This window comes from Bubalus bubalis, chromosome 24 (assembly GCF_019923935.1).
Source record: "Bubalus bubalis isolate 160015118507 breed Murrah chromosome 24, NDDB_SH_1, whole genome shotgun sequence".
Classification (NCBI taxonomy): domain Eukaryota; kingdom Metazoa; phylum Chordata; class Mammalia; order Artiodactyla; family Bovidae; genus Bubalus; species Bubalus bubalis.
The window spans coordinates 16,017,903-16,037,623 of record NC_059180.1 but is presented as its reverse complement, the minus strand read 5'-3'; the positions used below and the strand labels follow the sequence as shown (position 1 = coordinate 16,037,623).

The window sequence follows — 19,721 nt, the reverse complement described above, 5'->3', positions numbered from 1 at the left end:
CACCCCTCCACTCCTGTGATGAGGTGAGAGTTCTGTGATGTCACAGCCCAGAGCCATTCTGATTACACACTCTAGGGTGAGGGGAGAGAGGAAGTGCTAGGATCCAGGACCCTCCTCTACAAGCCCCTGGATTCAGAGGGGAGAGGTTGGGGCTCAGAGAGCCTTTGGGTTGATGCTGTTGCTAGAACAGTAAGAGTGGAAGCCCCAGGATTTACAAATGAGGAGTTTGGTGGGACAATTTGCTGAAAGCCAGAACTAAGGAAAGCAGCATTTGTATAGCAGGCACAGTGGATTGGTGGTGGGGGATGGAGGACAAGGCTTAACATCTCCAGTTACCCCCTTGGATCGACCGCAGATAGCATTTATTGAGCACTTGCCACGATGCCAAGTACTTTTCATGGACTGACTCATTTAACCATCATAACATCCTCTAAGGTAGGTACTATGTCCTCATCTTACAGAGGAGGGAGCCAAGACAGAGAGAGGTGATGTAGGCACCACACACTTCCAAAGGGCACCTATCTTTTTCCCTGGGCCCCCTCCTTGCCTTGTGTCCTCAAATGCAGAGGCCCAGGGATCTCCCCCATGACCCAAACTCCATGTCGGTGCTCCTCTGAGGACAACGCTGGGGTTAGCCACCTAGAGAAACAACAAGCATCTCCGCTAGGTGGCAGCAGTGTCTATGTCTGCCTGCCTGTTTCTCTCTCCTTACCTAAGGAAGACACGGCTCCCGGTTTCCAAGCCCTCCCTCATCCCATCAGGTTGCCTCAGGAGGAATGGCAGGCATGGGGGTGGTCAGAGGAAGTCCCCTGACCCATCTCGGGGCAGGTCTCTGGTCATGCCTAGAGGCTTCACAGACTCCCCGTCTCTGGGTAGGCTCCCCCACGGTCCATTCTGTTTTCCCTTTCTGGTTTCTTCTTTTCCTTTATATGTCACTTTCCAACAGTCACTTTCACTCTTGTGGGCTTCCCTCAGCGTAATAGTTAGCTCCCCTTCGATTGGCAGGTAGGCCTGTCTGTCAAACATCTGTCCCGCCCCATCCAAGCCCAAGGAGACTTCAGGGTCTTCTTGGTTTTGCTACACAATTGCCTGTTCAACAGTCTCTGACAAGTTCCGTGACATGCCCCAGTCAGACATGTGTCTGCGGTGTGTGAGGTCCTCTGTCCTATGGAAGGAGGCTCCTTCCTCCACTGGATCCCCACCTTCATCTTTCCGACCCTCAGGGAGTACCCACCAATTCTCCTCACAGCAACCCTGGGAGGTACTTGTCAGGGTCAGCTTCTACTTCCTAAACAAGGAAAAGGTGCAGAGAGAAAAAAGAGGGGAAAGGAGGAGACGGACTAACATCTACGGGGCCTTCTGGGGAACTGGATCTGTGTGTATGTGCTCGGTCATGTCCCACTGTTTGTGACCGCATGGACTGCAGCCTACCAGGCTTCTCTGTCCATGGGATTTTCCAGGCAAAAGTACTGGAATTTGTGGCCATTTCCTTCTCAAGGGATCTTCCTGACCCAGGGATTGAACCCTACATGTATCTCTTCTCAGAAAAAGGAAGTGACTTGCCCAGTGTCCTGTGAGGGGCATCAGGGACTCAGCCTGATTCCTAGCTCTGGCCCAGGGCTCCCTCTGCAGGCCTGTAGGCAGTTGTCCTCCAGGGCTTAGCTGGGAGAAGGGGTCCTGGGAGAAGGGGTCCAGACTCTTTATTTAGCCTTTGGAGTGAATTTGACAGTTTCCTGAGTTGCCTCAAAGGAACACAGCTGCCCTCTCTGCCAGAAAAGGCCCTTTGGACACAAGCAGTGAATTATCCATTCATTTATTCATCCAACCATTAAATAAATGTATCGAGCTCCTGTTATGTGCTGGACTCCATTTATGGCTTAGATAGAAATCACCAGTGCATGGTCTCTGCCCTGGGGGACCACAGAGGAGAGAGAACTCAGGGATGCACATTATTTGAGTGTAGACAGACTAACCCTAAGAGGCTGTCTACACTTGCTGTCATTGCTCACTCAGCTTTAATGTATCCTTCAAACTCTTCACAACTGGCTTCATCCCCACCACTCCACTGAAGTCACTTTTGGTGGGTGCACCAAGGACCCCATAACTTGCCAAATCTAACCCTTACTTCTCTGTTGGTTCTGACTGTCAGCAGAGTGCACACATCTTTGCCTCTAGGCACTCACCGATTTTCTTGACTCCTCCCCCTCTAAGCTGCTCAGGCTTGGACCTTCTCTTTTCTATCTATACCCTCTCTCTCTAGGTGATCTCATCCAGTCGCATGGCTTTAAATACTATCTATATGCTGGTGACTCACAGATGTATATTTCCAGCCCGGCCCTCTCCTCTGAGCTCCAGACTCCCCTACCCAACTTCCTGCTTCATGGCTCTGTCCAAAAACATCTCAAACTCAGTAGATCCCAAGTACAGCTCTCAATTCTCCTATCCCAAACCTGTGCCTTCTTTCCATTGCAGCAAACAAGCTCGCTGTTGCTCTAGATGTTTTGCTCAACATAAAAACTTAGGAATTGCCTCAAACCCCTCCCTGTTTCTCTCCTGATAAACCCATAATCAAGGCCTGTTGCTTCAGGACTTCCCTGGTGGTCTGGTGGCTAAGACTCTGCGCTGCCAGTGCAGGCAGCCTGGGTCTGATCCCTGGTCAGGGAACTAGATCTTGTGTGCTAAAACTAAGAGTTCCCATGCAGCAACTAACAACAACAACAAAATCCAGCATGCCTCAGCTAAGACCCAGCACAGCCAAATAAGTAAAATATATATATTTTAAAAAGAACTGTTGGCTCAATTTCCAATCTAAATCTCAAGTTCATCTACTTCCCTCTTCTCATTCAAGCCAACCCCATGTCTCATCTGGCTTATTGCAACGTTTTGTGGACTGCGTGATCTCTATTCGCTCTTCCCCCATTGAGAACAAACCAGAACATACGGAGCCACTACTTAAAACTCTCCAGTGGCTTCCCTTGAGCTTGTTACCCTGATTGGTGAGTCTCTTGTCTACCTACCCACTTCAGTTCTTTCCCAGCTTCCTTTCCGTAGCATACCCCAGCCTTTGCATACACCTCTGCCGGCCGCTCTCTTGCCGCCTACTTGGCCCAGAAATTCTTCCTCATCTCCCAAGTCTCAGCTGAGACAACACTTCCCCTGGGAAGTGAACTTGAATTTTCTGACTGTTCCCCATCACCACATCAGTTTCACTGCACTGGAGTTGTCTGTGCATTTGTCTATTTCCCCTACAAGCCTGTGAAGCTAGAGATCATCGATCTTGGTCATAGCCATAGCACCACAATATAGAGTAGGTATTCAATAAATATTTATTGGCTTAATGGATGGATGAAAAGCCTTTCCACCTCTAGACATACCAAGGCTCAGCACTGTCTGCATGCCCCCTACAACCAGCCAGAGCTCCAGCCTCATCCTCACTTTCCTGCAACAAGGCTTTCTGGAGGAAGCAGGTGTGGGCTTCTCAACCAGCCTGCCCCTCCTCTCACTGCAGACCTAGGTCTGCCTTTCCTCAAACTCACCAGCTCTGATCATGGATAGCATCTCCCTTAGTCCTGCCTCCTTTCTTATCCTGGAGAAACTCAAAGGAAGCCTTATGGCTGCTTTTATTTTAAAAAGATATTATTTCAGGGTTTCCCTGGTGGCTCAGTAGTAAATAATTTGCCTGCCAATGCAGGAGACACAGGTTTGATCCCCAATCTGGGAAGATCCCACATGCCGTGGAGCCACTATGCCCGTGCACCACGACTATTGAGCCTGTGCTCTAGAGCCCAGGAACCACAACTATTGAGCCCACACCTCAGCTACTAAAACCCAGGTGCCCTAGAGCCTGTGTTCCACAGCAAGAGAAGCCTGCGCACTGCAACTAGAGAGTAGCCTCTGCTCCTTGAAACTAGAGAAAAGTCCAAGCAGCTGTGAAGACTCAGCACAGCCAAAATAAATAAATAAAATTATTTTTTAAAAGATGCTATTTTAGTGTATTCTTTTGAGTAGGTAACATACGCACATGGTACAAAATAAACATTTCCTATTCCTGCCCTCACCTGCCTCATGACAGCCTCCTCAGAGGTCACCATAGCTACCATTTTCCTGTGCAGCCTTTCATAAATTTATGCACAAATAAACAAACATATATAAGTTCTCTCTTTTTTTACTCAACGGCAGTATTCCATTCATGCTCCTCTGTAGCTTGCTTTTTTCAGTTACCATGAGATTGTGATGATGATTCTGTATAAGTACATAAAGAGCCTGCTTGTCATGGCTGCATGCTATTTCATTGTGTGGAACTGTGACATGACATTGAATCAGGTGGACATTTAAGCTGCTTCCAATCTTTTGCCATGGCAGATAGGGTGCAGTTAATAATCTTGAACTTCTATTATTTTGCTCATGGGCCAAATCCTAAAAGCGGAATTACTGGATCAAATCTAACAGTGGTTACAGAGATGGTACCCATTTATCCACAGCCTCATCAACATTGTGTGTTAACGTTTGCTTTGATGGTTACCATGTGATCAGTGACAAGTGGTATCTCAGTGTAGTTTGGTTTAACATTTCCTTTACTTAAAAAAAAAATGGGGTAGGGACTTCCCTGGAAGTTCAGTGTAAGGCTCCATGGTTCCACTGCAGAGGACATGAGTTTGGTTCGGCAACTAAGATCCTGCATGCCACACAGCGCAGCCAAAAAAAAAAAGAGGGGGGGGGGGTAAAAAATCCATATATGAATAGTTATATTGGGTTGGCCAAAAAGTTCATTAGAGTTTTTCCTTAAAATGTTACAGAAAAATAAGAACTTTATGGCCAACTCAATATCTTAGCCATTTTCAAGCACCAGATTCAGCAATACTAAGTATATTCACATTGCTACACAACCTAAAATCACAATAGTTATGATGACAACCTAGTGCCAGGCCCAGCTTGGGACAGCCTCTCTCCCTCAGTGGTGGTGAAGACAGAAATGTAAACAGGCATGACATACCAGCATCACCAGCTGAGGCTGTAAGAGCTCAGGAAGCTGGGGGTGTGGGGGATGTGTCTTAGGAAGAGGGGGTCCAAGGTGCCCTCTGAAAAAAGGAAAGATCTTCCAGGCTGAGGAACTTGGGTGAACAAAGTTCTGCCTGACTGAGACCCAGGTATGTTCTAGGAACTGCAAGTAATGTTCCTGAAAGCCAGCAAGATGAGTAAGGGGGATGAGATGGGAGAAGTCACAGTCTTAGGCTGAAGGGCCTTGAAGGTCACTGTGAGGACTTTGTCATTGGGGTCTGGCAAGTTTGGGACAGAAGAGAGCCAAGATCAAAGACTGGAGTTAGACTGACAGGTAGGAGCTGGGCTCAGGTGAGAGAAGGAGAGGAGAAGGAAGGCCTGCAGGGATCTGGGACATTTAGAACGAAGCCCTGTGCCCCTTTGCACTTGAGGGTCAGACTGCAAGTGGGAAGGTGAGAGAAAGTGGATTCCCAAAGGAGATGCCAGCCCTAAGAAGCGGACATGGATCCTCGGGAGCTGGGTTGGGTCCAAGGAAAGAAGCCTGACCAGTCAAAGGATAGAAGCGTGAGGTGAGCCACAGCCTAGGGCCTCAAACTGTGAGGTTTCTCAGCCGGCGGCCGGGACGCGAGATCGCAAACCAGTGACTGCAGGCGGATCAGATCCCCTTCCCCAGCCCGCTCCTGGGTCATTGCGGTTCTCTAAACCCCGCCCCACAGGCCCCGCCCCTACGGATATTGATTGGGGAGGCTAGACACCCTCCCCCCTCCTCTGCAGGGGAGGGGCGTGAGGACTGGAGTGGTGCGGGGGGGTGGGGGGGGCACGGGTAGGATGATCCGGCGTCGCCATGGCAACTAGGCCGGTGGTCTGCCCTGGGCTCGGGTCTCCAGGGAGGAGTTGGGGAACACCGGGCTGTTCTCGCTGAGGGTTCCTGGTGGCGCAGGTTGTCCGTGTGTTTGCAAGCGTGTGTCTGCGAAGTTCTCCGGGGTAAGTGTGCCAGCGCGTGTCTGGGTTTGTGCATGACCGTGAGCGTGCGCACGTGGGCACAGGCGTGTGCGCGGGAGTGTCCGTGCAAGATGCGTGTGCCAGCCTGCCCGTGAGTGTGTGTGCACCCGGGTGCGTTCCTTAAGAGTGCCTGGGCGGGCGCCGGCGGGAGAGTCCCGCCCCCTCCCCAGTCTCCGGCCGCCCCTCCCCGCCCCCCGCCGCCCGCGCTGGCTGCCTCCTAGCTTCCACCTCGCTCACCCCCTCCTCCCCGCACTTTCTCCGGCTCTCCCTCCCGCTCGGCTCAGACTGCCGGACTCGGCGCTCTTCTCGCCGGCCGCCCTGGGAATCGCCGGCCGCCACCGCCCAGCCCGCACCCGCTGGCCCCCCAGTGCTTGGGCACCTGTTGGAGGCGTACAGATAGGTGCTGGGGGCTGGGCTGCCGGGGACGAGAGGGTGAGGGTGAGCGTGTGTGTGTCAGCCTGTGTGTGCCTCCGGGGGGTGTTCGGCTCTCCGGAGGCTGCAATTCCTGGCTCCGCTGGAGATCCGATCTCAGGAGGAAGCATCTGAGGTGGGGGTCCCCACCTTGGGCCTCAGGGGATGGGGGACCAGCCAGCAGGCAGACCCTGAGGTTGAATGAAGGGACTGTGGGAAGTGAGAACCTAAGGGGCGGGTGACACCCAGACCAGACCAGCGCCTGGTGCAGAAGGATGGCCAGAGCCTCAGAGAGGGAGAGGAGGGGGCCTACGGGGGCCGCTTGAGGGGTCGGCAGGGCCCAGAGCAGACAGAAGCCCAGAATGAGGGGCAGGAGCTGGGACGAGGACAGGGGACAGTCTATAGGTAGGTGGGCAAGGCTGTGCTGGAGCCAGGACCTCTCTTCAGGGAGTGGCTGCCAGCCTGGCCCCAGGGGGAGCACAGCTCAGGGTCTGGAGGTCCCAGGCCTCCTTGCTGCCCCTCGGCTGGCACAGGCTGCCCTCTCCCTCAGTGCCCAGGAAGAGAGGCCAGTGAGGGCCCTCAGACCCCGGTGGTTGCTGCCTGGCCCTCAGCCAGCTGATGGGAGGTTTGAGGACTCAGCCAGCCCGGGGCTCACGCTCTCTCCCTCCCCAAGCTAGGGGTGCTTCATGAGGGGCCGCAGGGGCGACCGCATGGCCATCAACATCCAGGAGCACATGGCCATCAACGTGTGCCCGGGGCCCATCCGGCCCATCCGCCAGATCTCCGACTACTTCCCCCGCCGGGGACCCGGCCTCGAAGGGGGTGGCGGGGGCTTCGGAGAGGCCGCTGCTCATCTGGCCCCCCTGGCCCTGGCCCCCCCGGCGGCCCTCCTTGGGGCCACCACGCCCGAGGAGGGAGCCGAGGTGGACAGCTACGACTCGGATGATACCAGTGAGTCTGGGGGCTTGAAGGGCCCAGGGCACTCCTGGGAGCCTCCAGGCTGTGGGAAGGGCCTGGGCTCTGCTGGGGGTGGGGAGGTGGCGGGCACTGCTGCTACAGCTGCAGTCGGAGTGGAGATGACAGCTTCAGCGAGGCTCAATATTCAATATTTCTGCTGAGACACTCAACCACCCACACAGCCCCAGTTGCAGCCCAGCCAGGGACCCAGACGCGCACAGGCTCGCGGGCTGACAGCCGCAGACATGCACACACCTTCACAGCTGGTGCACAGACCGGGGCTGCCCGCCCGTCTCACACACACCTTGTCTTTGCACACTCACTCAGGTGAACTCTTCCCTCTCTTCCTCCAGCCGCCCTGGGCACGCTGGAGTTTGACCTTCTCTACGACCAGGCTTCCTGCACTCTGCACTGTAGTATCCTCAGGGCTAAGGTGGGTGCTCCCTGCCTCCCCCTGCTGGCCTCCTATCCTGAGAGGGGCGGGCTTCCATTCTCCTTTCCCTCGTGTCCGACTCTTTGCACCCCATGGACTCTAAAGTCTATGGAATTCTCCAGGTCAGAGTACTGGAGTAGCCTTTCCCTTCTCCACTCCTTTCCCTTCCCCAGGCCTAATTCCTGCTCCTCCCCTCCGGCCCCTAAGTGTCCACGCTGTAGAGAGACAGAGAGGGAGAGGGTAGGTGGGTTGGCAGGCCTGGAGCTCACAGCCGTCTTCCCTCTCGTCCTCCCCAGGGCCTCAAGCCCATGGATTTCAATGGCCTGGCTGACCCCTATGTCAAGCTGCACCTGCTGCCTGGAGCCTGCAAGGTACTGGCTGGCCTCTCCCCTCCCCTAGTCCCCCCAGCTTGTGGGTTCCCAACCTTCTCCAGCCTCTGTGGGTCTGGAGGACACGTACTGTGAATCCTTCATCCCCTCACCTAAGGCCAATAAACTAAAAACTAAGACTCAGAGGAACACGCTGAATCCCGTGTGGAACGAGGACCTGACGTATAGCGGGATCACGGTTGATGACATCACGCACAAGGTGCTCAGGTGAGGGGTCCATCCTCCTTGGTCCCGAGCATTCCAGCTCAGCACCTCCTTGGGGACAGCTGTCATTGGAAACTTCTTTGGTTGGTTGACCCACCTCCCCTTAAGCCCTCAGATGCTCCAGAACCATCAGTGATTCCCCACCCCCTTCAGGAACAGGCCAAAATGTTTCCCTGACTTTCCTGCCACCCCCCTCCCCCAAATATCTCCTACTGCTCCTCCGTGGACTGCCCTCTTGTGAGGGTTCTTCACTCCTGACCTTTGTCTGCTGTGCCTCTTCCTGCCTCCTCTCTCTGCCGGCCTGAACCCCACTCATCATCCGAGGCTCTGCCTCCTCTTGCAGTCTTTCCCTGGACACTGGGATGCCTTCTCAGAGTCCCTGACTCAAGTCAGACCTATGCGGCCTGTTGTTGCCAGTGTCTCCCTCATCTCTAAGGAGTGAGGTCTCAAGGGACAGGAATGGGAATGAGGTTCAGGGAGGTTAAGTGCTCAAGGTCATGCTGTGGCTATGTGGCAGAGCTGGGAACTGAACATTCCTACAGGATAGAGCTGCTCAAAAAGCATCACAGCTGAAGACAGGGCAGGGGGCTGCAGAGGGGGATGGATGGAAGTAAAAGCAGTATTTTTTTTTTAAGTTATTTGGTTCTGTCAGGTCTCAGGGGAACTTAGTTGCAGCATGTGGGATCCAATTCCCTGACCAGGGATGGAACCCAGGCCCCCTGCATTGGGAGCATGGAGTCTTAGCCACCGGGCCACCAGAGAAGTCCCAAAGCAGTATCTTTTAATTCCTGGGCTCATGAGTATCTTTAGGCTGGCTCCTGCGCCACAGAGTAAAGGACAAGGGCTCTGCGGGGGAGGGGTGGGCTCCTGGTCCGACTGCGAAAGGCTCCTCCAGGCCCTTGTGGCTCTGATGCCCTGGTCTCGTGATCCATATTCACCAGTGCACACCCTGTGCACGTTCAGGTGGATCCTGTCCCCAGGCCCTGAATGGAGGCAGTTATGTGTGTGTAGGGGGGAGGGGGCAATGTTCCCAAGATTTGTGAGGGTTTCCTCAGCAAGCTGAGCAGGTCCTGATGGGCAGGGGCAGCCTGAGCAGCTGGAAAGCAAGGGGCTGAGGCACAGGCAAATCAAAGCACCCTCCTCAAGCTCCACGGCTGGTGCTGGAGACAGCTGTTTTACAAGTGAGGGGTTTGGTGACTCAGACAATAAAGGATCTGCCTGTAATGCAGGAGACCCAGGTTCAACCCTTGGGTTGGCAAGATCCCCCAGAGGAGGAAATGGCAACCCACTCCAGTATTCTTGCCTGGGAAATCCTATGGACAGAGGAACCTGGAGGGCTACAGTCCATGGGGTCGCAAAGAGTAGGACACAACTGAACAACAGAGTATTGAGGGCAGAGCTGGGACCAGTCTCGGGTGCTCAGAATTCAGTTGGGGACCTTTCCCACCTTGGAGTGGGGCTCAGGTACCCCAGGGGGCCTTGACCCTGCAGTTTCCCACCAGGATCTCCGTCTGTGATGAAGACAAGCTGAGCCACAACGAGTTCATTGGGGAGATCCGAGTACCCCTCCGCCGCCTCAAGCCTTCACAGAAGAAGCATTTTAACATCTGCCTTGAGCGCCAGGTTCCGGTCTGTGTGGGGCAGTGGGTTACCACAGCAAGGGGGCTCAGGGGAGACCAGGTTTCCAGAACTTTCTCTCCGCCCCTTCAGCTGGCTTCACCCTCTTCCATGTCTGCGGCACTGAGGGGCATCTCCTGTTACCTGAAGGAGGTGAGCTACCTGTGGGGGACTTGTGGTGGGAGGTGATGGGGGTGCCGCTGACCCCCGTGTCTGCCCGCAGCTGGAGCAGGCAGAGCAGGGGCCGGGGCTGCTGGAAGAGCGTGGGCGTATCCTGCTGAGCCTCAGCTACAGCTCTCGGCGCCGTGGGCTGCTGGTGGGCATCTTGCGCTGCGCCCACCTGGCTGCCATGGACGTCAACGGCTACTCCGACCCCTATGTCAAGACGTGAGCGCTTGCCCTGTCCTGAGGCCTGTCCTCCCCTCCCCAGGGACCTGCCTCCAGCCCCATCCTCCTCTGTGGTCTGGCCTGTCCCTGACCTACCTGCCCTCCACCCCCCCACTCCCATTCCCCCCCGCTCCTTGGCAGGTACCTGAGGCCAGATGTGGATAAGAAATCCAAGCATAAAACACGCGTGAAGAAGAAGACTCTCAACCCGGAATTTAATGAGGTGAATGGGACCGAGACTGGAAATTGAGGGGGGAGCTGGGGCTGGGGACAGCGCCTCATGGAAGGTGTGACCTGCCTTGTCCCAGGAGTTCTTCTATGATATGGAGCTCTCCACTCTGGCTACCAAGACTCTGGAAGTCACAGTCTGGGACTATGACATCGGCAAATCCAACGACTTCATCGGTAAGGGAGGAGCCTGCCGGGTGGTGCCCGATGGAGGGCAGCCTAGCAGCCAGCCGGGCCCTGATCTTGCCTGCCTCTGCTGCTCCCCAGGTGGCGTGTCCCTGGGGCCAGGCGCCCGGGGAGAGGCCCGGAAGCACTGGAGCGACTGTCTGCAGCAGCCGGACGCGGCCCTGGAGCGCTGGCACACTCTCACCAGCCAGCTGCCCCCCGCAGCTGGGGCTCTGCCCTCAGCCTGAGCGGCCCCCTTGGGGGCAGGTCCAGTACCCAACCTTCGCACGAGTGTGTTGCACGTTTACACGGGGTGGGGATGCCCCACCCCGCACTACCTGTCTTATTTCGTGAGAGTCTCCGTGACCGTGGGTCTGTCTTCTTGTGAGGGACTGTGGAGATCTATATTCACATATGCAAACTTCCTTCTGCCTGACTCGCTACAACCTGCAAATATGCAAACCACCCATCCTGAGCACACCTGCGGGAGGGTCCAACAGAGCCCCGGCCCGGCTGCTGCTTCTCTCTCCTGCCTCTCCAGGCTGCCCGTTCCCCTCCCCTATAGGAGGAGGTCGGATTAGGTGGGGTTTGGAGGAGAACGTTTCCAAAAAAAGAAAAGGACAAAATACAAAGAGCCACTTCTTTAATACACAATCTTCATTTAAAAACACACACACACACACACACACACACACACACACACAATACCTAGCCCTGTACAGCTGCCCTTTTAAGCGGGGGGCCACCGCAGGGTCTCTGCCTCTCTGAGAGGTGACAGACAGCCCTGGCCACTCCTTTAAATAACTGTCCTCTGGATCGGGCTGGGATGTGAGGGCAGGACCCCTGCCCTCCCTGGAGAGGGCCCACCTTCTGGGGGACATTCATGCATGTTTACGCCTTTTCTGATTGTGTCCGTGGCCGCAGCATGGCAACTGGGCGTCAATAAACTCTGCGGAAGCTGGGGGCTCGTGTGTGCTGGCTCCAAGGGGGCTGGGCAGGGGGTTGGGCAGAGGGGCTCACTCCGGGATGTCGATCACCAGGTCATCGTCCCCGTCCAGGGCGTCGTCCCCGCTACCCGCGTCGCTGAACATCTGCCGAGGGACGGCACTCAGGATCGTAGGGGGGGGCATCTTGGGTGGGGGTAGGGGGGCCAAGGCTGCCCCCACCCCAGCCCCAGAGCCCCGGCCTGGGAAGGTCAGCGGCCCTCCCACAGGGCAGTCGGGGGGTCCCACCGCCATCTGCAGCAGGAGAAACACAGGGAGGGCTTATCAGGGAGGCACTGGGAGCTCCAGGGGGCTGGCACTGCCCCTTAAGACAGTTCTAAGGGCCAGGGAAGGGGGCAAAGGCTCATTCAAGGGGCAGTGGACACACCAGGTCAGCCAAGGCTGGAGTCAGGGAACCTGCCCCACCTCGGCCCCTTCAGAGCCTCAAATCAGCAAGTGCCTGGGGGTGAGGGGTGGTGATGGAGGTGGTGATGAGGGTGGTGGTGGAGGGGGTCTCACAGGAAACCAGGAAGGAAAGGCTGGGCCTGGCCCTGGCCAGTAAGGCACCGTGGCTGCCCCTGTAGTAGCAGTCAGAGCCAGACAGGAGCCTGTCTGCCCGCCTCTGGGCACCTGAGTTATTGCTGGCCTCCACTGGCCTCCTCTCCCTCCTCCTCTTGAGGGGCTCACTGGTGCGGTGCAGGGTGTCCAAGGTCTTCACCCCCCCGCCATTTGAGGCTTCTACCTCTTATGTCTGGGACGGGCCCCTCTTTGGGATCCCCGCAGCCACTGGCCTGGGCCAGGCCCTCCTCTCAGCTCACCTGGGCTATGGGACCAGCCTCCTAACTGGAATCCCTGCCTTCAGCCTCTCCCAGATCCAGCTCGTCCTCCGCACTGCAGCCAGAGTGAGCTCTCTAAAACACAGACCTGAGTGTGTCACTCCTCTACTTGAGGGCCTCGGGGGACAGGCAGCACCTGAGAACAGGCTGGTCCCTCCACCTGGAGTGCCCTTTTCTATGGGTCAGAAGTCCGGCTTTGTGCTGAGGCTGGGAAGCGGCCTCTGTCCAGCTCAACCCTCCAGCTGGCCCCCTGCCCCAGGTCCTTCTGAATCCTCCCCAGAGCTCTGGGGGCCTCATGCTTTCATGCTTTGCCCGTGGGCACAAACTGAACACCTACTATGTGCGAGGTGACTTCCACTAATGACCTCTGACCATTCAGACCACCCTGGAAGGGAGGAGAGGTCATCGGCCAGAGGAAACGGAGGCTTGGAGTGGAGGTCTGAAGGCACAGGCCTCCCAGGTTCCCACCGGGCAGTGTCCAGTCTGGCCCCAGGATGGGGGCGGGGCAGTGGTCTTCATGGTGGCCCTTCAGATTGCTTCAACTCATTCGGGCCCCAGGGGCCTACTCTCTGCTTCTCAAGGCATCCCCCCCACTCACTGCTGTTCCTGGGGTGGCATGGAAGGCCAGAGGGGATCTGTACCTCAGGGGACAGGAGTCTGCCAGGACCGATGACAGGCAGGAGGCCAGCTCTGCACAGTGCCCTCGCACGCAGTACCAGGCACCCATGTGCACACACGGGACTGAGAAAGCCAGGGGCATGGCTGGCCCCTCCTCTGGCCACAGCCTCTCAACTTCCTACCTAAGTCCCCTCTGCTTGGATTCATCCCATGGCCTCCTCAGCGTGACCCACAGCACCAAATGTTTATCTGTGGCCTGCCAGGGGCCAGGCACTGGGCTAAGTGTCTTCTCTCTGTTGACTCATTTTATCCTCACAGGGACCCCACTGAACAGAGAAGCAAGCAGAGGTTCCCAGAGTCAAACAATCCACCCAAGTCACACAGCGCATGCGTGGATGAGGCCCAGGCTCCTGACTGACCTGCTTCAGTCTTCACAGCATTCCCTCTCCTCCTCAGATCTGCCCCTCCTGTCTCCTCGCACCACACATCCAGAAACTTCAGTGACCCCTCACTCTCCTTGCAGAACATCCAGCTGTCTACGACCCATGCCCCCATCTTCTTTCCGATGTTCTTCCCTCTCACCACTCAAGCTTCAGCCCAAACAACATTTTCACCAGGCCCCTGCCTCCTTTTCCCCATTGCCTCAGCCTGAATACCCAAATCTCACTCACCCTGGACTCAGATGTTACCTGTTCTTTGAGGACTTCCCTGATATACCCTCTCCTCCATGCAGCGATCCATCTGGGCCCCTCTGCCCTGCATGTCTAGAACGTAGCTTCCTGACACACCTCTGCTTCAGGACCCAGAACCTCAGAGCCTCGAACTGCCAAGCCCACACCACACCTCCACCCTTTGCTCCAGGTTTCAACCGCTTGAGCCCTCTCCACCAGCCCGCCCCACACACCAGAAGCAAAAACCCTGCTGAGGAGAGTGAAACAGAAGCTGGGCAGTCACTCATTTTCCAGGCTCAAAGGCCAAGGTCATACAGAAGTAAGTGGCAGGGCTGGGGTTCAAACTCCAGAACCCACACTCCTGACTACCACAGGCATGGCTCCCATTTCACTTCTGGCTCCAGAGCCTCAAATCTACAGTCTACCCAATGGAGAGCCATCAGACCAGTTCCTATGTCACTTTGGCTCAGAGCTGGAAGGGCCCTGTGCCTTCCTTGTCCTCATCTCTCCTGGCACTCAGGGTGCAGCCTCTTCTCTCCATCTACCTCCCTGCCCGTGACTTCCAAATATGCACCCCATGTGGCCCAGGCTCACACTACCCAGTTGTCCTGTCCGCATTTCCAGACAGCATCTCAACATGTCCAAAGCCAAACTCACCTTCCCTCCCAAACCTGCTCCTCCCACAATCCTCCCCGACTCAGCAGGGCCACTCCACTTCTTCAGCTCCTCAGGCCAAACCACCTGGAGTCACGTCCTTGCCCCTCAGATGCTGCTCTGACTTGCACTCTGGTCACTCTTTCTCACTTTCCTCTGACCACACTGGCTTGCTTCCTAAATGAAACACCTCCCAGAAAGCCAAAGGGCTGCTGCTCATTCCCTTTTAAATTTCTGACCACCCAACTGTAAGATGGATTCTTTACCTGAATCCATTTTTCTACACTGTGATCTAATTATCTTGCTTATTTTCCACCTATCCCTTCAAGAACGTGGGCTCTGAGAAGGCAGGGATTTTTGTTGTGTTCACTACTGTATCTGTAGCACCTAGAATAGTGCTTGGTACACAGAAGGCGCTCCACAGTTCTTGCTGATTACATGTGGTCTATCACTCCCTTCATACACACACAATCTGAGACCTAGAGGGTCAAGGTCACATGGTTTTTAAGTGGTGCAGCCTTGACTTCATTCTAGATTCCACAACTCCATCCCTCCTCGGTGGCACCCTGGGATCACAGAATACCTGTAAAAAGGAGCTTGGCCCCCAGCAGTCTTTACTCTGCATCCCCCGAGGCTGGGCTTGACCGGACTGGTGTTGCAGGAGCCAAGACTTTTGGGACCCACCCCTCAGCACCCAGCCCTGGGCTGGGCCCCTGGGAGCAGTCCCACATGAGTCCTTCATAGTTCTAGGCCAGGCCCCCAGCCTAGAGCCATCTTGAGCCTCCCTCAGATGGCTGTCCTGACGTTCTGGCCCCTCCCTAGCGTCCCCCAAACAGGGTACCTTGAGTTTCCGGGGCAGGCGGGGCCGTTTCTCCCGCTTGGGCCTCAGGGGGCTGGGCTCGGGCAGCTGCAGGGCCAGGTAGTCAGAAGGGAATGGGGGGTAGGTGGGGGAAGCCAGCTGCAGGCAGGAGTGAGGGGATGGAGATGGGAAGTGGAGTGGATGGGGTGGGGGTGGAGGGAAGAAATGCAAACAGGAGGAAGAATGGAAAAACAAGAGATGGTGATGAGTATGGCTCCTGAGAACAGACAGGAGGGGACAGCAGCAGGACTGTGTCCTGGCGTCTGCTCTCCTCAGTCACGCCTGTCCCCCATTCCTACACCAGAGAGGAGCGGGCAGCCCCGACTCACACCCCTCCGAGGGATGCCTGCTGGCCACCCCCAGACAGATGTCCTTGGTGCTGGGCTGGCTTCACCCTGAGGCCCAGCCCCTCTGCCCAAATGATGCCCACCTTTTCCCAGGCATCGGACCATTTCCCACCCTTGACCCCAACTCACCGAGCTCAGGTATGGGGAGGGGGCCCTCGAGGCCTGAAGGGGAAACCCTGTTGAAGGAGGCAGGGAGAGGCTGGAGGGAGAGGGAGCGCCCCCCAGCGGAGGGCTTCTTTTCCTGGAGAAAGGACAGGGGAGGGGGTCAGAGGCAGAGAGGTGGCCTGTACCCTCCCCACTTCCCACCTCCTCGAGAGAAGAATGATGACTTGTCTCACCTCTTAGGGGCAGGTGTGTCTGACAACTTGGGTGTCCCCTCTGTCTCACTGTTGTCTGAAGATGCAGTGGCATCAGAGTCTGTCGAGGGGAAGGGCTGGTCAGTAGGGAAGTTGGGGGGGTTCCCTATCTACCCCAGAGAGGTGTAATCTCAACTCTACAGAAGGCCTCTGTGAACCTGAAGGGCACACAGGTGCTATTGTGGAGAGGCCCGCAGCTTTCCCAGCTTCTTAAAATGCCCTTTACACCCTAATTCCTGGCTGGGCACCTCCATGCCAACACATTGCCAAGTATTTCCTATGTGCCAGGTTCTGAACAGGTGCTTGACATCTGCTGCCTCTCATTGTCTTCAGAAGTATTCCAGGAGGAAGAGGAGTGTGTCACCTCTGCTTTCCAGATGCAGTCCCTGAGGCTTGGAAATGAAGGTGTGGGGCTGGAGCTTGTACCCAGGTCTCCGGCTCCTGACCATTTTATGCTCTTATTTGCCTCTGAGCTGTCTAGCACTTACCTCTACTCCACTCCCCATATCCAGGCTCCTGGTAATGTGCACCTTAAATATTACCTTCACCTACTGCTCCCCATTCCAACTGACACCAGGCCAGGCCACCACCATGTCAAAGCCACCTGCTCAGGACTCTCACCACTCCTGCCAGTCTGTCCTCCCCAACCCCAGCATGACCCAAAATGTAAAATTGATCACATCCTTACTGAGCTCTGCCAGCATTTGAAATGCTTATTATGGCCTCAACCTACCTTTCTGGTCTCCCAACCACACTGTATTCACATCACACCAACCTGTTTTCTCAAAGCCGAAAGTCATTCCCCAGGTTGGGTCTCTATCAAGAAGGCCCATGGTTCACTTAACAAGTAACTACTTACAGGTGAAATATACTATTCCCACTTGCTCTGCTCAGATATCCTTTAAGCAGCAGATTAAATGCCACCTCTCTGAGAAGTCTCCCAGAATCCCTCAGGCCCAGCTGATGGCTGATTCTTCCATAACTCTCTATTCTCAATAGTCAGGGCCCTCCTTGCTGTGCCAGGCAGTGTCACGTGTGGGTGTCTCCCTCACCACACTGTGGGCTTCTCTGAGGTATAAAGGTGGCTTACATCTCTGGCTCTTGCTTCTCAGATATATCCCACTCTGACCATGAACATGCTGGGTTCCCTCATGCTGCCTATCCTGAAGTCTCCCTCGACAGGATGTTAACTGAGAAGTCTCCCTCGACAGGATGTTAACTGAAAGACCTCCAGGAAGGAACAGGAAGGCAATGAGAAACTAGAATAAAAGCAGAATGTTTTGCCATGAGGTACATGGGCTGGCCCGATTCTACTTCTCTGACCTCATCTACTGTTCTCTTAAAATATGTAAATGAATGGGTGCTGCATGTTTGAGCAAGGTATTAGTTACAAAAACAAGCAACCTGGCTGGCTGTTTGCGGATCCCTGCTCTAGACACCATGGAAAGGTGACTGCATGTGACTTGGCTAATGACAAAAAACAGGGCCACAAAGGCCAACCTTAGGGCTTTTTCAAACTGTGGGTATCATACCTAATAGTGGATCACAAACTTAACACTTTTGAGGAAAAAAAAAAAATCAGTCTAAAAAGTATCAGAACTACATATGGTAATCTCACTGTTGTTTTATTCAATTGTCTTATAAATAAGGAAGTATATGAGGGTCCGTCATGATGTAAATATATTACTAATTGTCAAGAGTGCTCAAAAAGTTTGAGAACACTGCTTTTTAGGCTTCAGCTCTTCAAACAATCTGGTACAGTCTTACCTCAGAGAATTTGCATTTGTGACTCCCTCTGCTAGGAAATCTCTCACTCATCTTCACAAGATAGGTTTCTTCCTATCTAGGTCCCAGCGCAAACATTACTTCCTGAAAAGACCCTCTCTTGAAATGTTTCCTGCCATCTGCTTTTGTATGCTCTATAAACTAAGCATGGCTTTTACATTTTTAACTTGTTGGTTAGGGAAAAAGACAAATCCAAAGAAAAATATCTCATGATGTGAAAATTTTATGAAATTCAAATTTCAGTGCTTATAAATAAAGTTTTATTGAAACATAGCCATGGTCACTTATTTATACAACACCTATAGCTGTTTCGGAACTACCACCGCAAAGCTGAGTAGGTGCAATAAAATGGTATGTTCTGCAAAGCCTAAAATACTTATTACTTGTTCCTTCACAGAAAAAGCTTATCAACCCCCCGCTCTATTCCAATGACTACCACTTAACCCTGATTTTACTCCCTTCCAATCTAAAATTCTAATATATTTCTTTGCTTATTTATTCCTGGCAACTAGAATACACACTCCAAGAAGTTTTGTCTATCTTGGTTACCACTGCATCCCGTGTGCAAAGCTCAGTGTCTGAAACACAGTAGATACTCAGTAATACTTCAGTGAAAGAAGAGCAGAGGAGGAGGGCCAGCAACTAGGCTGCCCTGGCCTCCAAGGCCTAAAGGGAGGGCCCAGGAAACTTGCTGGAGTGCCAGGGGCATGTCCTCCACCAGTTTTTCATGACCATGCTCACCAGAAGAGTCTTCATCCACGTTCTCGTACTGCAGAAGTCGGTCTAGAAGGAAACTGAGGGAAGAGACCAGGAGAACGAGAGTGGTTATTCCCATCTCTGCAGTGTCCTCCGGGCCCTCGCCTCATCTAGCCGGCCTCATGCATTTGTGGCCCACTCCAGGATGGGGTCCGAATGCCGAGCCACAGGAGCCACATCACCCTCTGGCTTCCCTCCTTCCTCAACGTGTCTCACCTCTTGTCCCGGGACACTTTCAGCAATTTCCTCTGCGCCTTCCTCAGCTCCTCCTGGAAGCACTCGTGTTCCTGTACCACGGGCAAGATGCTCGCTGAGCCAACCGCAGTCGTAAATTGGGCCTGGAAGCCGACCACAACTCACCCTGCTCCCTTTACACACAGGTAAACTGACGACCTACCGGCGCCAGGCCTCACCGCCGCCCCCCCACCCCCCCACCTTCCCACCCCGGCACTCACGTAGATGAGGAATTTAAGTTTTCGCTTCAGATTCCGGTATTTCTTCTTGTAGTCCACTTCACCGTCTGCCGGTCCGTTCATGACCGGCTCCGGGAGAAGCGCCTCAGCTGTAGTCCGAAGTCCCGCTACGCCGAGCCGGTTCAGCCCGGCCTCTCCCGCCTCAACTTCCGGGGACTCGGCAGGGCTGGGTCCGCCGGCACTACAACTCCCGGCGTGCCCCGCGCTCAGGGATCTTAACCACACGACCAGCTCTCCAGAGCAATACAGAGAAAGGAGCGTTGCTTCCAGGCGAAAGGTGGCGCCGAATCGAAGCGTGATGTCACAAAGATGGAGGACGCTGGAGGGCGCCCTTAACTGATTCGAAATGTGCTTAGCGTTTTGAAGTCACAAAAAGACATTTCCCCCTGAGATTCCTAGTCTTCATGCGAGGACGCCCTTTTTCGTTTGTCTTTCAAAGTCACAGAGGCCTAATTGTTGCCCGCGACCACGAACGGAGGGAGCGTCGCGGTTTGATTACGTTACTCAAAGGTGTAGCCGGCTCCGAATAGGTTTCTAACGAGAACTTTAAAAAGCGATTCCTTCTAAGAAAAGGAAGGGGCCACGAGACCCT

The 19,721-nt window shown here is 54.7% G+C and overlaps 2 protein-coding genes across 16 annotated transcripts; one reads left to right on the top strand and one right to left on the bottom strand.

Annotated features, from left to right (window-relative positions):
• Positions 1–5,810: 5,810 nt before the first annotated feature.
• On the top strand, positions 5,811–11,066 carry DOC2A (double C2 domain alpha). Of its 11 annotated transcripts, none has more exons than XM_044935615.2 (12): positions 5,811–5,982; positions 6,285–6,400; positions 7,089–7,362; positions 7,722–7,801; positions 8,098–8,172; positions 8,288–8,397; positions 9,897–10,023; positions 10,105–10,164; positions 10,235–10,398; positions 10,540–10,621; positions 10,707–10,803; positions 10,894–11,066. In XM_044935615.2, exons 3-12 carry the CDS (start codon positions 7,098–7,100, stop codon positions 11,037–11,039), a joined length of 1,206 nt encoding a protein of 401 aa, XP_044791550.1. In that variant the 5' UTR covers positions 5,811–5,982; positions 6,285–6,400; positions 7,089–7,097; the 3' UTR covers positions 11,040–11,066. The 11 variants fall into 11 exon arrangements, with proteins under 11 accessions (XP_044791550.1, XP_044791548.1, XP_044791551.1 ...); XM_044935613.2 differs by having other exon boundaries at positions 7,085–7,362; XM_044935616.2 differs by having other exon boundaries at positions 6,285–6,432; positions 7,085–7,362.
• Positions 11,067–11,417: 351 nt separating this feature from the next.
• Positions 11,418–19,509, bottom strand: INO80E (INO80 complex subunit E). Of its 5 annotated transcripts, none has more exons than XM_045164280.1 (8): positions 19,112–19,509; positions 18,873–18,943; positions 18,642–18,694; positions 16,098–16,176; positions 15,889–16,000; positions 15,395–15,511; positions 12,948–12,995; positions 11,418–12,029 (listed from the first exon to the last, which is right to left on the bottom strand). In XM_045164280.1, the coding sequence occupies exons 1-8, from the start codon at positions 19,190–19,192 to the stop codon at positions 11,808–11,810; spliced, it is 783 nt and encodes a 260-aa protein (XP_045020215.1). In that variant the 5' UTR covers positions 19,193–19,509; the 3' UTR covers positions 11,418–11,807. The 5 variants fall into 5 exon arrangements, with proteins under 5 accessions (XP_045020215.1, XP_045020219.1, XP_045020216.1 ...); XM_045164284.1 differs by lacking the exon at positions 12,948–12,995 and adding an exon at positions 12,593–12,685 and having other exon boundaries at positions 11,418–11,882; XM_045164283.1 differs by lacking the exon at positions 12,948–12,995 and adding an exon at positions 12,593–12,685 and having other exon boundaries at positions 11,894–12,029.
• Positions 19,510–19,721: the final 212 nt, after the last annotated feature.